The sequence below is a fragment of the Anabrus simplex genome, chromosome 7 (assembly GCF_040414725.1).
Source record: "Anabrus simplex isolate iqAnaSimp1 chromosome 7, ASM4041472v1, whole genome shotgun sequence".
In the NCBI taxonomy this organism is placed as follows: domain Eukaryota; kingdom Metazoa; phylum Arthropoda; class Insecta; order Orthoptera; family Tettigoniidae; genus Anabrus; species Anabrus simplex.
Genome location: NC_090271.1, coordinates 321,227,790 through 321,244,349, shown reverse-complemented (window position 1 = coordinate 321,244,349; position 16,560 = coordinate 321,227,790). Strand labels below are relative to the sequence as shown.

General features: G+C 38.4%; 1 protein-coding gene across 1 annotated transcript in view; it reads right to left on the bottom strand.

The window, feature by feature from the left end:
* The window catches only part of Rab3GAP1 (RAB3 GTPase activating protein subunit 1), a 452,945-nt gene that overhangs the window by 35,412 nt on the left and 400,973 nt on the right, over positions 1–16,560 (bottom strand). The window contains exon 11 of the mRNA XM_067151789.2: positions 7,729–7,866. Within this exon, the coding sequence (XP_067007890.2) occupies positions 7,729–7,866 (138 nt within the window). The remainder of the gene's footprint in view (positions 1–7,728; positions 7,867–16,560) is intronic.

Genomic DNA, 16,560 nt, shown 5'->3' with positions numbered 1-16,560 from the left:
TGACTGACTGACTGACTGACTGACTGACTGACTGACTGACTGACTGACTGACTGACTGACTGACTGACTGACTGACTGACTGACTGACTGACTGACTGACTGACTGACTGACTGACTGACTGACTGACTGACTGACTGACTGACTGACTGACTGACTGACTGACTGACTGACTGACTGACTGACTGACTGACTGACTGACTGACTGACTGACTGACTGACTGACTGACTGACTGACTGACTGACTGACTGACTGACTGACTGACTGACTGACTGACTGACTGACTGACTGACTGACTGACTGACTGACTGACTGACTGACTGACTGACTGACTGACTGAAATCATGACTTGTGAGGGAAGCCATAGAGATAGATCTATGCCCAATTAACTTCAACAGGGAAGACGGCTTTAAGTTATCAAATATATGGAGACCTGTACTCTAGAAATACATGCATAACACCACCATGGCACAGTGCAATGCACTCAAGAAACTGTCGGCAAAGGGCGGTGAATCGGTAACTTCCCTACCAACCACCACAGCACAGCACAACAATCACCAAGTCCAATTAGTGGGGAGGCGGTGGATAATATGGCCATGACTTCTACGTTCTTTGAATAATTTCTATTGCCACTGTCAGAAGTAGACTTTCACATGCCCTGAAGAAGGCCAATGTAATATGTAATTTGGCAGAAAGCTCAGCTTTGTTTAGTCTCGTAAAATATAAGTGGCTTTAATCCAGTTATCATATTTATTTTAATACAATGAGCCATGAAAATCTACATTCATTAATTAGATACCATTTAATTTTTATATACATATAAAGATTCTCTTTCTTCTTCAGTGGACATTTTCCAGCACTCGATTACAACTTTCCTTTCATGCCGTGGATTGCCAAATAATTAATCAGGCTGTTTCTTGTCCTTCTTCAGAGTCCAAAATGTATTTAAGAAGGAAGTAGAAATGTTGGTAGAAAAAGGTGGGGAGGTAAGTTAAATGTTCTGCCAGATATACCTCTGACCACTGTCTCACAACATAAGGTAAATGTCAAGAGTGTTAGCACGACCAGGGATAAATAAGCAAATTTAAAGGAAATACTTACAAGTTATCCCAACAAAAGGCCGTCGCTGATTGAGGAAGCACTGGACACAAGAGGCCAAGCGAATCAACTTAAAATAAGCTTAACTAATTGGCTGAAATAATAATTCCTTGATCAATTTAAAGAAAAACTTTAATAAGGCAAAATCATTTACGAACATCTGACCTCTATAATAATAATTTAAATTTCCGAGCAATTAAAGAAAGAAAAATCAATTCAGAATTATAATATAAAAATCAAGTTTTAAGAATGAGCGCTGAAAATCTTCCAGAACAATAAATCAATGTAGTTCAGTTCAAAATTAAAATGCTAAATCAACCCAAATCATTTAAGGTAAGTACCACCTTCCAATCTGTAATTCAAATACTGATCCCTAAGTAATGGGAGGCCAACTCAAAATAAGAAAACTTGAATCAAATATTTCAATATGTAGGCTGAAAACTTCTCCAATGGGTTATCTCGGTTACCCCAAATGGTATAAGAAACAGTCATAACCCACAACCCACATTACTTCAGAAATGAGCCAGAAATAATGCAATGACATGCAATAAATCCACAAGTACCACCATAATTAAATATCCCACAATGAACAGTCACTTCAATAAAATCAGTCACACAAGACTGGAGAAAGGTAAGCAACAAGGGCAAACAATCCTTCCCAAAAATCAGATGACAGTCAAGACATAATAATTAGCCGACACTCATGTGTCAGACACAAAGGAGCAACGCCCCCCTTCTGTTACACGGTTGGTGTAACAGAGTGACAACCACCATGATCAAATCCCAACTCAAGTACCGAGTAATTCATCAGAAAAGCTTTCATCCTAAAACTTATTCTTTTCCTCTTACTTGCTCGGAAGAGCTTGAATATATTTAAATAATAACATAATTATTACGATTTAAAGGAGGAAATGAAGTTAACCACCATAAGCTTAAGCAGACACTTCGTATATAGTAGTTAGTTGGGAGCTCCGCAATGTAAATATACCTTTATTAACATGGAACCTTAATAACAGCTTTAAAGCAAACATCAATATCTTTCATACACTCGAATTGAAATCCCAAAAGTATGAGTATTACATAAAAGTATTACATAGATATGATGAAGTCCAGATTTTTTTTTTAATTGTTAAAAATTTTAAGTTCGAAAAGTCCAAACGATCAGCTGTAGAAAATCTCACATATCGTAGCGTTTAGTAGTGTACATGTCTCTTAACACAATAATTAGCAGCCTTCGATGGGGTAGGTTAACCATTATAGATATGCTTGAAGCTACTTACAAGGTCAGACGCAAGAAGAAATGAAATCTCTTTAAACAAAACAAATCAGTTCTTCAGGCCCTTACGCCCTGATGGAGAAATCCTCATCCGGGATCAAATCCCACAATCATTTTCCCTCTCTTCACGGACACTCCATCCTCAAACCAGGACCAGAAGCGCAGCCCTCGAGGCGTCCTCCTCCAATTCAGCAACAAGAATTCTATTAAAAAAACTGCTATCGATTTCATTATTGGCAAGCCACGATCACCGGCCTAGCAGTGTTAACTACTCCCGGCCAGATAGCAGCACCGCTTGGTCACCTCGTACGACTAGTTCCAACTCGACCGCCAGATGGCTCACCATTACCAAATCAGAGAAAGTTCAAGGAATCTTGAGATTTGAATTCACCGTGAGGCTGATAGTAAGGGACGCATGAATCAAATGCTGAACAGATCGTACCATAGCGAGGAATAATTCTAAATCCATTACAGCCTCCCCCTCAAAAGCATCAACATGGGGTTGGGTATAACAAGCAGGCCTAGATGAAAACCATCGGTTGTCTCAAGAATATATGTAAGAAAAGTTCCATCTTCAATAATTTAACATAAACACGTCTCGAAGTGAGCAGAGGTATACCTGGGTGATGTATAACACAGTGATACAGACCACTCGCAGTTGTTTAGTGTTCAATTAAGTCCATGTTTTCACGCGCAATATCATCAGCACGCCAATTTTCCTTGAAATGTTCAGATAATACCAAGGTTACTAAGGTAATCGGAGTTCGCTTAATCACAATAAATTTTCAGAGGCACAACCTACACAAGAAAACAGGTCTTACAATGTATTCAACATAGCATAATTCTCATTTGAACATAATTCAGGGCTACAATTATAGGGAATGACAAGACTTCATGAGTGATAACCATATTACCACATAAATACCCCAAAAGGTAAACACAAGAAGAAGAAGAAAGAAAAGACAAAAATAAATAGAGAAACATAAGCCTCTTCGAGAAATAAGTCAGTGCAACAAACATTAGATAATTCTGTAAGTGACTCATCACACCAATCGCTTTATCATCAGTTTCCTCCAATCTGATCAGAATACCACAGCAAGAGCCGTAACCTGAATATCAGATCACTCACGATAATTATCAGATCAAGTTGAAGTGTAGCGAATAAATCAATATATCAATTAAGTTAAAATTTTAACAGACATAACTGTGAAATCAAAACCCCCCAATCAATAGATGATATACCTTTTTAAAAATTTCAAATCATTTCTTGGCTTAAATTAATATTCCATTCACACAGCTTCAACTTCCATAGCCCTACTACACATATACTCATTCCAAGCAGAAGGTGAAAAACAGGAAACAATAATAACTAGAAGGATACTGAATAACACGTTTAGAACAGGAAGCTAAGCAAGAGTAGAAGATATGAATGTTTAGAGCAATGGTAAAAGGTTAATTACAGTTGGAGACATATGTACAATTCAGATGTAGGGTACGCGTAAGGTGGGTCATCAACAACCGAACAATCAGCAATTACCAGGCAATCAACACACAATATCAACACCTACACCGGGACAGAAAATGACCAGGAGAAACACGGGAGACAAACCCATCCAGAAACCACATAATCCTTCTACAAGGCCCCATATCCAGGTAGAGGATCGGTGACTGCAATACCGTCAGAATGAGCAAAATAATCCCATACTTATTCTTCTACATCACAGAACGATAAGTTACTATACCAATGACACCTTTCAAATGAAGTTCCATAATAAAATGCACTAGACAGGCAGGTTAATTGAAAAGAACTTTTAAATCCACAAGCTTAAGTAAGATGACCTCAGATGAACAAGTTATGGCAGAGAATATAAGAAGTTGAACCACAAGTCAGGTGACAGACCCCCAAAATAAATACATAGTTAAGAACTTTTCCCAGAATGAGTTGCAGATACATAAAATGAGTTTTCACCAAATCCACCTTTGACACCAAAAGAAAAATTAAAAGGCAATGTACAACCTCCTCAAGGTGTCCATACTACAACAACCCGCATACAAGTAACTCCAATAACAACAATTCAATACCACTCAAATGATCACCAGTGCAGATGTGTCAGCCTCGAAGGTAAAGGACATACAAATCCTCGACAGCATCCCACAAATCACAGAGTGCCCACCCAATATCATTACAACAACCGCAATAACCACCATTATGACTTCAGAGGAACACAGTTACCTCTCAACGAAACCATAATGCCACCCCAACATAATTCCCAAAATCAAACCCATAATACCAAAACTCACATCCAAAACAAGGATCAGAAACCATACCCTACAGGTCAAAAGGATGTACACTCCTTAGGTCATGAATCCTTCATCATCTCAACACTACTTTACCATAACGGACGGAAGAAGGAACACTCGAAGTACATTACATGAATCTACAACTCAATTAAAGAATATATAGTAAAACAAGTCGCAATTTCGCCCAAAACACCTTAGAGAATAATGATAACAGCGATGCATAGTCAGAACACAAGATCACCCTTCGACCCGAAAAGCACCTGGTAACTCAACTAGCTTGGGAACAGAAACAATTTTTCAGGATTTAACAGCAAACCAGGCTACAAATCAATTCAGCTAACCCTAAAGAGGTACAGCAACCGGAAGGTCAGGAAGAGAACCCAAGATGAAACTAAGAATCAAACGACCCTTACGAGTAAAACATGAAGATCATCAAAATGAAAAATCTATCCCTAGGAACCAAGAATTAAGATACAGTAAGAACACAAGGTTCATGCACACGGCAAACAGAAACTCATCCCCAGCTCCGGGCGATAGAAATTCATAACAATTAATTCCACACGGATCAAACCCAAGTTTGTCCCTATTTCAACGCTTACAACCAAGATTTCCCACGGACAATTCATTCAGGTCCACAGTTCCCAAGATACACACGTTTCTTAATAATTATCACTGCAAGAAGATATCCACACAAGAGAAATTCTCGTCAGATGCCAGACACATGAGATTGATTTTTTTTTTTCAGCACTACGTTATGGATCGTAACCACGCTCTGCTGCCAGAAGCAAGGTAACATCGCCTTCCATAGAACCAGTGGACACCAAACCCCGAATATCGAGCTCGTACAACAGCTCACCCTTCCTCAGCATTCTTGGCAACAACACGGCACGTGCACTCATTTTGATATGAAACAGAAAACGCCAAGGTTAGCACTCAACACAAGCCTGTCTTTCCCTTCACAAGTTTAATTTCCTAGTCTCAATTGACTTATTATTTCAGCCAAGGTGATATTGATGGTCTGACGAAATAGCCAACATTCACAAGAAACAAGAAAGAAAAATATGCATTCATAAGATATCGGAACGTAGCTGTACAGAAAACCACGCTCTGCTACCAACCACACTCTCACAACATAAGGTAAATGTCAAGAGTGTTAGCACGACCAGGGATAAATAAGCAAATTTAAAGGAAATACTTACAAGTTATCCCAACAAAAGGCCGTCGCTGATTGAGGAAGCACTGGACACAAGAGGCCAAGCGAATCAACTTAAAATAAGCTTAACTAATTGGCTGAAATAATAATTCCTTGATCAATTTAAAGAAAAACTTTAATAAGGCAAAATCATTTACGAACATCTGACCTCTATAATAATAATTTAAATTTCCGAGCAATTAAAGAAAGAAAAATCAATTCAGAATTATAATATAAAAATCAAGTTTTAAGAATGAGCGCTGAAAATCTTCCAGAACAATAAATCAATGTAGTTCAGTTCAAAATTAAAATGCTAAATCAACCCAAATCATTTAAGGTAAGTACCACCTTCCAATCTGTAATTCAAATACTGATCCCTAAGTAATGGGAGGCCAACTCAAAATAAGAAAACTTGAATCAAATATTTCAATATGCAGGCTGAAAACTTCTCCAATGGGTTATCTCGGTTACCCCAAATGGTATAAGAAACAGTCATAACCCACAACCCACGTTACTTCAGAAATGAGCCAGAAATAATGCAATGACATGCAATAAATCCACAAGTACCACCATAATTAAATATCCCACAATGAACAGTCACTTCAATAAAATCAGTCACACAAGACTGAAGAAAGGTAAGCAACACGGGCAAACAATCCTTCCCAAAAATCAGATGACAGTCAAGACATAATAATTAGCCGACACTCATGTGTCAGACACAAAGGAGCAACACCCCCCTTACGTTTGTATTCTGTTACACGGTTGGTGTAACAGAGTGACAACCACCATGATCAAATCCCAACTCAAGTACCGAGTAATTCATCAGAAAAGCTTTCATCCTAAAACTTATTCTTTTCTTCTTACTTGCTCGGAAGAGCTTGAATATATTTAAATAATAACATAATTATTACGATTTAAAGAAGGAAATGAAGTTAACCATCATAAGCTTAAGCAGACACTTCGTATATAGTAGTTAGTTGGGAGCTCCGCAACGTAAATATATCTTTATTAACATGGAACCTTAATAACAGCTTTAAAGCAAACATCAATATCTTTCATACACTCGAATTGAAATCCCAAAAGTATGAGTATTACATAAAAGTATTACATAGATATGATGAAGTCCAGATTTTTTTTTTAATTCTTAAAAATTTTAAGCTCGAAAAGTCCAAAAGATCAGCTGTAGAAAATCTCACATATCGTAGCGTTTAGTAGTGTACATGTCTCTTAACACAATAATTAGCAGCCTTCGATGGGGTAGGTTAACCATTATAGATATGCTTGAAGCTACTTACAAGATCAGACGCAAGAAGAAATGAAATCTCTTTAAACAAAACAAATCAGTTCTTCAGGCCCTTACGCCCTGATGGAGAAATCCTCATCCGGGATCAAATCCCACAATCATTTTCCCTCTCTTCACGGACACTCCATCCTCAAACCAGGACCAGAAGCGCAGCCCTCGAGGCGTCCTCCTCCAATTCAGCAACAAGAATTCTATTAAAAAAACTGCTATCGATTTCATTATTGGCAAGGCACGATCACCGGCCTAGCAGTGTTAACTACTCCCGGCCAGATAGCAGCACCGCTTGGTCACCTCGTACGACTAGTTCCAACTCGACCGCCAGATGGCTCACCATTACCAAATCAGAAAAAGTTCAAGGAATCTTGAGATTTGAATTCACCGTGAGGCTGATAGTAAGGGACGCATGAATAAAATGTTGAACAGATCGTACCATAGCGAGGAATAATTCTAAATCCATTACAACTGTAAATTTCAAATCCATAACAACAAGCTTTAGACACCCATCTGTATACAGATAGGGGCTGAAAATTTTGGACTGAATGATATAACTATAGCTCACCTTGAAGGACTCCATATCTGAGAGAAGAGAAGCACTCATAATTCGAGCTCGGAGTTCAGCCGCTTGTGCATCAGTACCAAGATGAACCATTACATCAACATCCTCCTTTACTTGATCCTCTGTCTTGGGTATAGGTTGCTAATATTAAAAATAAGTAGATATGGTTAAACAATATTATAAATACAGGATAATAATTTTATAAATGCAATACCTCTTAAACATTATTATTAGAATACTTACAAAGATGTTTAAGATTTCCTTTTAATCAACCACAATTTACATGGTATACAATGAATAAATTATTTCCTCACAAAATATAATTTCAGTTACACTGAAGATTGCCTCTTACAAGAGGTGACTCAAAGGCATGAGTCTCCACCGTTCTCAAGTTGGGAGCGTGGATTTCACAAAGCTCCACATGGGCTCCAGTGCTTCCACTTGCTAGTGTTAGGCTCTTCACTTTCATCTTACTCAGTTTTTTCTTTTTTACAAATTGCTTTATGTCGCTCCAACATAGATAGGTCTTATGGCGATGATGGGATAGAAAAGGGCTAGGAGTGTGAAGGAAGTGGGCATGTCCATAATTAATGTACAGCCCCAGCATTTGCCTGGTGTGAAAATGGGAAACCACGCAAAACCTTCTTCAGGACTGCCGACAGTGGGGTTCAAACCCACCATCTTCCAGATGCAAGTTCACAGCTGTGTGCCTCTAACCGCATGGCCAACTCGCTCGGCGATCTTGCTCAGTAACAACATACATACATACTGTACATACATACATACATACATACATACATACATACATACATACATACATACATACATACATACATCTACATTATTGACCATTATGCCTTTCAACATTCAGTCTGCAAGCATCTGTGAATTTACTAAATACCTCCACAATCCTCCATTTGTTTTTTGTTTTTGTTTTTTGCTATGGGCTTTACGTCGCACCGCCACAGATAGGTCTTATGGCGACGATGGGATAGGAAAGGCCTAGGAGTTGGAAGGAAGCGGTCGTGGCCTTAATTAAGGTACAGCCCCAGTATTTGCCTGGTGTGAAAATGGGAAACCACGGAAAACCATTTTCAGGGCTGCCGATAGTGGGATTCGAACCTACTATCTCCTGGATGCAAGCTCAAAGCCGCGTACCTCTACGCGCACGGCCAACTCGCCCGGTCCTCCATTTGTAACTAGCTCTGTGGCCTAGTTCAGTCCAATACCTCTTATCTTGAAATCATCTTTGTCTCCCTCTACTTCTCTTAACCTCCATGATTGAGTCCATTATTCTCCTAGGTAGCCTATCCCACTCCATTTTACTCCCATATAGCATCGAAGAAGGAGAGAAGTTCAGAGACCGCAACTGGTGGGGAAGCCTCGTTCGCCGACGCATCGCTTAAGATGGAACGATATGGGATATGTATGTATGTACATATGTACAGTCTGAAAACAGACCTTGTAAAGATAGTTTCATCCAGGAGCTGACTTCTTTCTTACAGAATACTGTTGAACACAATTGTAAGCTCACTGCATTAGTTTTGCTACACTTTGATTCAACTTCTCTTACTATACTACCATCCTACAAAAATACACATCCTAAACACTTGAGATGATGTACTGCAGGAATGGCAAAAGTTTTTTATGTACGTTTTGTACTATAGACTATTCATATCTTGTGCATCTACAGTCACAGTGTTTCAAGTTTAAGAAATAAATACTGAAAATCAAAGTTCTGGTTCCATTCGGAAGTGCAAACACTGATAGGTCCGGAAGTCAAGTGAGATAAATGTCAGATGTGGCCGGCAAGCCATCCTCTCACCCACGGCTGGTGTGTGCTTGTCAGCAGCATGTCATTTTTCTCAGTGTGTAACTGTTTACTGTTTTCAATTTTTTAAGACAAATATTTGTCCAGAGATTATCCCAATTTCACCGAGCTCGATAGCTGCAGTCGCTTAAGTGCGGCCAGTATCCAGTATTCGGGAGATAATGGGTTCGAACCCCACTGTTGGCAGCCCTGAAAATGGTTTTCCGTGTACCTTAATTAAGGCCATGGCCGCTTCCTTCCCACTCCTAGCCCTTTCCTGTCCCATCGTCGCCGTAATACCTATCCCTGTGTCGGTGCAACGTAAAACAACTACAAAAAAAATATCCCAATTTCGAGATTTGGATAAATTATTGCACTTTATTTCAAAACCTCATATTGCAAAAATGAACTATATTACAGTCCTTTTTTTTTTTTAACTTTTTTGAGTGGTTGGATACTGACAGTTCAGAAATGGTGTTGACTGAATTTCGTGAACAAATTCGTACAACCTGGTCAAGTATTGGTGAAAATCAAGTGTGCTGTTGATGGTGAATACTCTCTCCAGAAGCTGGAGAACTTCATAGGTACTTAACCAGTGGAACAGCCTCCCACAAAAGTTTTCGGCCATGAAAAAACTTGCTACAGCGCTACTTACCGATACGTCTTTGAGCAGTTATTTTCTACAAAGAACATTGTGAAGTCAACAGTTGGAAACCATCTTGGTTCAGACCTAAATGCTTCTTATGTGTTATTGAAGACAACAAGTTATGAACCTAAAATAAATGACATGGCAACTAAGATTCAGCAACAAGTTTCACAATAAAGTTGAGAATCAAGATTTTACTCAAAGTCCTTTAGTAATATCAGTATTTTTTATTTCTATATCTAATAATACTTAATGACAAAGTGTGTTACCATGGGCGCTTAAAAATAATATTAGGTATTCTTAAAACTTACATTTTTCAAAATGTATTTTTGTGGTATTGGCAAAATGCAACCACGGAACATGCAATAAAATATATTATTTTACAATATATATGTAATAACATGTTATGAAACATAATTTGGAGTTGGGGGTGGTGTGGGGGTTGTAGCCATTACAGATAACAAGTGTCACACTAGACAGTTGAGAATAATAAACCAAAGTTAAAAAGGCACACTAGTTGGAAAAGGTTCGCCATCCCTGATCTACTATTTCAATTTTGTATTTATGACCTGACATTCAGTCCTCTAAGGTTTCTTCCCTACTGGCATCACTTTATTCATTGAAATGTTAATTGTCATATCACAGTTACTGCACCTACTTTCAAGTTCCAAGATACAGATTGCAGGCTTTCAACACTGTCTGCCATTACGACCAAGCCACATTTCCAATCAACTGAATCCCTTCCCACCACTATATATCTTTCAGTAAAAACTATAAACTATGAACAACAAAGGAAAAGGATTACAATATTGTTTAACCCCTACAAATACTTTGAACCAAGAACTCATTATACCATCAATTCTTACTGAAGCCCAATTAACAGTTCCTTTTTGGGATCATTGTAGGTATCTGGGTGTTAATATATGAAAGATCTTCATTGGGGTAATCACATAAATGGGATTGTAAATAAAGGGTACAGATCTCTGCACATGGTTATGAGGGTGTTTAGGGGTTGTAGTAAGGATGTACAAGAGACGGCATATAAGTCTCTGGTAAGAACCCAACTGGAGTATGGCTCCAGTATATGGGACCCTCACTAGGATTACCTCATTCAAGAACTGGAAAAAATCCAAAGAAAAGCAGCTTGATTTGTTCTGGGTGATTTCCGACAAAAGAGTAGCGTTACAAAAATGTTGCAAAGTTTGGGTTGGGAAGATTTGAGAGAAAGAAGAAGAGCTGCTCGACTAAGGGGTATGTTACATGTAATTAATCTCATAATGGAACCGTATTGGGGATAATATATTAAAATTATAAAATTCTTTTATTAACAACCACCTACTCAATACAATATATTGTATTGTATAAGTGGTATGTTCCGAGATGTCAGCGGAGAGATGGCGTGGAATGACATTAGTAGACGAATAAGTTTGAGTGGCGTTTATAAAAGTAGGAAAGATCACAATATGAAGATAAAGTTGGAATTCAAGAGGACAAACTGGGGCAAATATTCATTTATAGGAAGGGGAGTTAGGGATTGGAATTACTTACCAAGGGAGACGTTCAATAAATTTCCAATTTCTTTGAAATCATTTAGAAAAAGGCTAGGAAAGCAACAGATAGGGAATCTGCCACCTGGGCGACTGCCCTAAATGCAGATCAGTATTCATTCATTCATTCAACATAAATGCCTTTGATTGCTTTTAATAATCTACCCTTGATCATCCTTTAGATAGGTGACATCCTTTCCCACGGTACTCTGTCATATGCCTTCTCTAGATCAACGAAAAATATCACTGTCCGTTCCTCTCATGGCATTTTTCAATTACTTGACACATACTGAAAATCTGAGGTCTCAAACTGTAAGATATCTGGAATTATACAGCTGGCAATCCTACTTGAAGTGTGACAGTTGGTTTGTCTAGGTTAGTGTTTTTATTTCCATTGTGAACTTAGAGACTAATCCAGATTGTTCTATGTAGATCTGACAGAGCTAATTCATTAGTACATTATGCAACAAGCCTATAATGGCAATAATTAAGACACAAGTACGTTTATAAAATGAGCAAAGCGAGTTTTATAATTTCCAAATGAGTGTCTTAATTACCATTATAGGCGAGTTGCATACGACTGTTTATGCTCGATGATAATTATAACTCTATTTTTTAAATATTCATAAATTTCTGTCGAGATGTCTCTTGACAGTTGAGTTTACTGAACTGAGCGCTGAGCACATGCGCTGGGTTATTGATTTTCTGCGAATGGATCAGAGACAATGTCATATGTTTGCAGAGATTTGATAGAAGGTTATCAGAACCTAACTTTATTTCAAGTATGATTTGTTTATTGTACAGTTGGTGAAGTTAATTTGCGGGAATGTGCCCTGTGGTTATGGAATATCGGAAGTAGAAGGTGCATTGATGTTAATATGTGTGTCCGAAGTGTTTGATTTTGGAAACAAGTGCGAAGCTAGTGCGTTGAGCCCAAGTGCGATGCTATCCTTACCTAAGTGGTCAAACAGTTGTATCATAATGAAAATCTGAACTCTGATTGGTGGAGAACCTGTATCATAATGAGACTTAAACTATAATGAGCCTCTTTAAGATTTTGTTTTCTGGCATATAATATTTATATTTTGGCATCGTTGATCATAAAGACAGTTATGTTTCAGCGTTATCTGGATGTGTTATATTTTCAAAGTACAATACGTTATTCCAGTGACTAGAATGAGGAAAACGGAAGTGAATTTTATCTTTGTGATGAAGTTTCAAGTATGTTTCTGTAATAAGGTGGTGGTGGCGATTTTTGCTTTAAGAGGAACTGCAGGGAGTATAATTTAACATTTCGCTCTTCTGCTCATAGGCTGCGTGAGTCACCAAACAAGCGCTATATGGTTTGTGTTAAGCTTGGCGTGATGAGAAGTCTTGACAGCTGATGCAGCAGTTCGCTAGTAACTGTTGGACTTCTAAAGTGTGTTGTATGGTTATTATTGGAATGGCTAAGTACAGTACAGCACAGAGAATTTTTGCAAAAGAAGAAGAAATCAATAGTTGAAAGGTACCTTTAAAAATTTCGTAGACAGTTTCCCGGTTCTACAGCACCATCAAAATGTAACGTGCATCAATTCGTTCACAAGGGGTATAGTACTGGTTCCGTAACTAATAAGAATGCACCGAATGAGCAGCTCTCACACAAGAGAGGTTAGAAGATATACAGGCAAGACTCCAAGTCAGTCCACATGAGTGGCTATGGAGTGTAGCTCGGGAACCTGGTATTTCATATTGGTCAGCATGAAATGCAAGAAAATTATTACATTTATAATCTTACCGGACTCATTTAGTGGCGAGTTCAGTTTTTAATTTATTTATTTATTTATTTATTTACTTATTTATTTATTGTTGTTATTGTTGTTGTTGTTGTTGTTGTTTGAGTCATCAGTCCATAGACTGGTTTAATGCAGCTTTCCATGCCACCCCATCCTGTGCTAAACTTTTCATTTCTACGTAACTATTGCATCCTACATCTGCTCTAATCTGCCTGTCATATTCATACCTTGGTCTACCCCTACCGTTCTTACCACCTACACTTCCTTCAAAAACCAACCGAACAAGTCCTGGGTGTCTTAAGATGTGTCCTATCATTCTATCTCTTCTTCTCATCAAATTTAGCCAAATCGATCCCCTCTCGCCAATTTGATACTGTATCTCTTCATTCGTGATCCGATCTATCCATCTCACCTTCAGCATTCTTCTCTAACACCACATTTCAAAAGCTTCTATTCTCTTTCTTTCTGAGCTAGTTATCATCCATGTTTCACTTCCATACAATGCCACACACCACACGAAAGTCTTCAAAAACATCTTTCTAATTCCTATATCAATGTTTAAAGCGAGCAAATTTCTTTTCTTAAGGAAGCTGTTCCTTGCTTGTGCTCATCTGCATTTAATGTCCTCCTTAATTCTGCCATCATTAGTTATTTTACTACCAAAGTAACAATATTCATTTACTTCCTTTAAGACTTCATTTCCTGATTTAATATTTCCTGCACCACCTGCCTTCGTTCGACTGCACTCCATTACTTTTGTTTTGGACTTATTGATGTTCATCTTGTACTCCTTACCCAAGACTTTGTCCATACCATTCAGCAGCTTCTCAAGATCTTCTGCAGTCTCAGATAAAATAATAATATCATCAGCAAATCTCAAGGTTTTGACTTCCTCTCCTTGGATTGTGATGCCCTTTCCAAATTCCTCTTTGATTTCCTTTACTGCCTGTTCTATGCAAACATTGAAAAGGAGGATGGGGGGGGAGACAAACTGCAGCCTTGCCTTACTCCTATCAGGATTGCTGCTTCTTTTTGAAAGCCCTCGATTCTTATTACTGCAGATTGACTTTTATACAGATTGTAGATAATTCTTCGTTCTCGGTATCTGATCCCAATCATCTTCAGAATCTTAAATAGCTTGGTCCAATCAACATTATCGAATGCCTTTTCTAGATCTACAAATGCCATGTACGTGGGCTTGTCCTTCTTGATTCGATCCTCTAATATCAGACGTAAAGTCAGGATTGCTTCACGTGTTCCTACATTTCTTCTGAAGCCAAATTGATCTTTTCCCAACTCAGCTTCAACTTGTTTTTCCATTCTTCTGTAAATAATACGTGTTAAAATTTTGCAAGCATGAGATACTAAACTAATGGTGCGGTAGTTTGCACACCTGTCAGCACCGGCTTTCTTGGGAATAGGAATAACAACATTCTGACAAAAATCGGATGGGACTTCTCCTGTCTCATACATCTTACACACTAAATGGAATAACCTTGCCATGCTGGTTTCTCCTAAGGCAGTCAGTAATTCAGAGGGAATGTCATCAATTCCAGGTGCCTTGTTCCTATTTAGGTCGCTCACAGCTCTGTCAAACTCTGATCTCAAAATTGGGTCTCTCATTTCATTAGCATCAACAGCCTCTTCTTATTCCAGAACCAAATTATCTACATCTTTACCTTGATACAACTGTTGGATATGTTCATGCCATCTTTCTGCTTTGTCTTCTTTCCTTAGAAGTGGCTTTCCATCTAAGCTCTTAATATTCATACACCTAGATTTCCTTTCTCCAAAGGCTTCCTTGATTTTCCTGTATGCTGCATCTACCTTTCCTAGAACCATACAACCTTTAACATCCTTGCACTTCTCCTTCAACCATTCTTCCTTAGCTACCATGCACTTTCTATACACTTCATTCTTTAATCACCTGTATTCTTTTCTGCCCTCTTCATTTCTAGCATTCTTGTATTTTCGTCGTTCATCAATCAGGTCTAGTATCTCCTGAGTTATCCACTGATTCTTAGTTAATCTTTTCTTCCTTCCTAACATTTCTTCAGCAGCCCTACTGACTTCATTTTTCATGATTATCCACTCTTCCTCTATTGTGTTTCCTTCAGCCTTTTCATTTAGTCCTTGTGCAACATGTTCCTTGAAACAATCCCTCACACTCTTTTCTTTCAACTTGTCTAGATCCCATCTTTTTGCATTCTCTCCTTTCTTCAATTTCTTCAGCTTCAGATGGCATTTCATGACCAACAAGTTGTGGTCAGAGTCCACATCTGCTCCTGGAAAAGTTTTGCAATCCAACACCTGGTTTCTGAATCTCTGCCTAATCATAATGAAGTCTATTTGATACCTTCCAGTGTCTCCAGGTCTCGTCCACGTATACAGCCGTTGTTTGTGGTTCTTGAACCAAGTATTGGCAAGGACTAAATTATGATCAGTGCAGAATTCAACCAGCCGACTTCCTCTTTCGTTCCTTTGTCCCAATCCGAATTCTCCTACTGTATGACCTTCTCTTCCCTGGCCTACCACTGCATTCCAGTCTCCCATCACAATTAGATTCTCGTCACCTTTTACATATTGTATTAAATCTTCTATCTCTTCATATATTCTTTCGACTTCCTCATCATCCGCTGAGCTTGTAGGCATATAGACCTGCATTATTGTGGTGGGCATTGGTTTGGTGTCTATCTTGACGACAATAATTCTTTCACTATGCTGGTCATAGTAGCTTACCCGCTGCCCTATTTTCTGATTCATTATTAAACCAACTCCTGCATTTCCCCTGTTTGATTTTGTGTTGATAATACGGTAGTCGCCTGACCAAAAATACTGTTTTTCCTGGCAACGTACTTCACTTATACTAACTACATCTAACTTTAGTCCATCCATCTCCCTTTTCAGATTCTATAATCTACCACAATGATTCAAACTTCTAACATTCCACATTCCGACTTGCAGAATGTCAGTATACATCTTCCTGATGATCGCCCCCCCTCGTGTAGTCCCCACCCGGAGATCCGAATGGGGGACTATTTTACCTGGGAGGAAGCC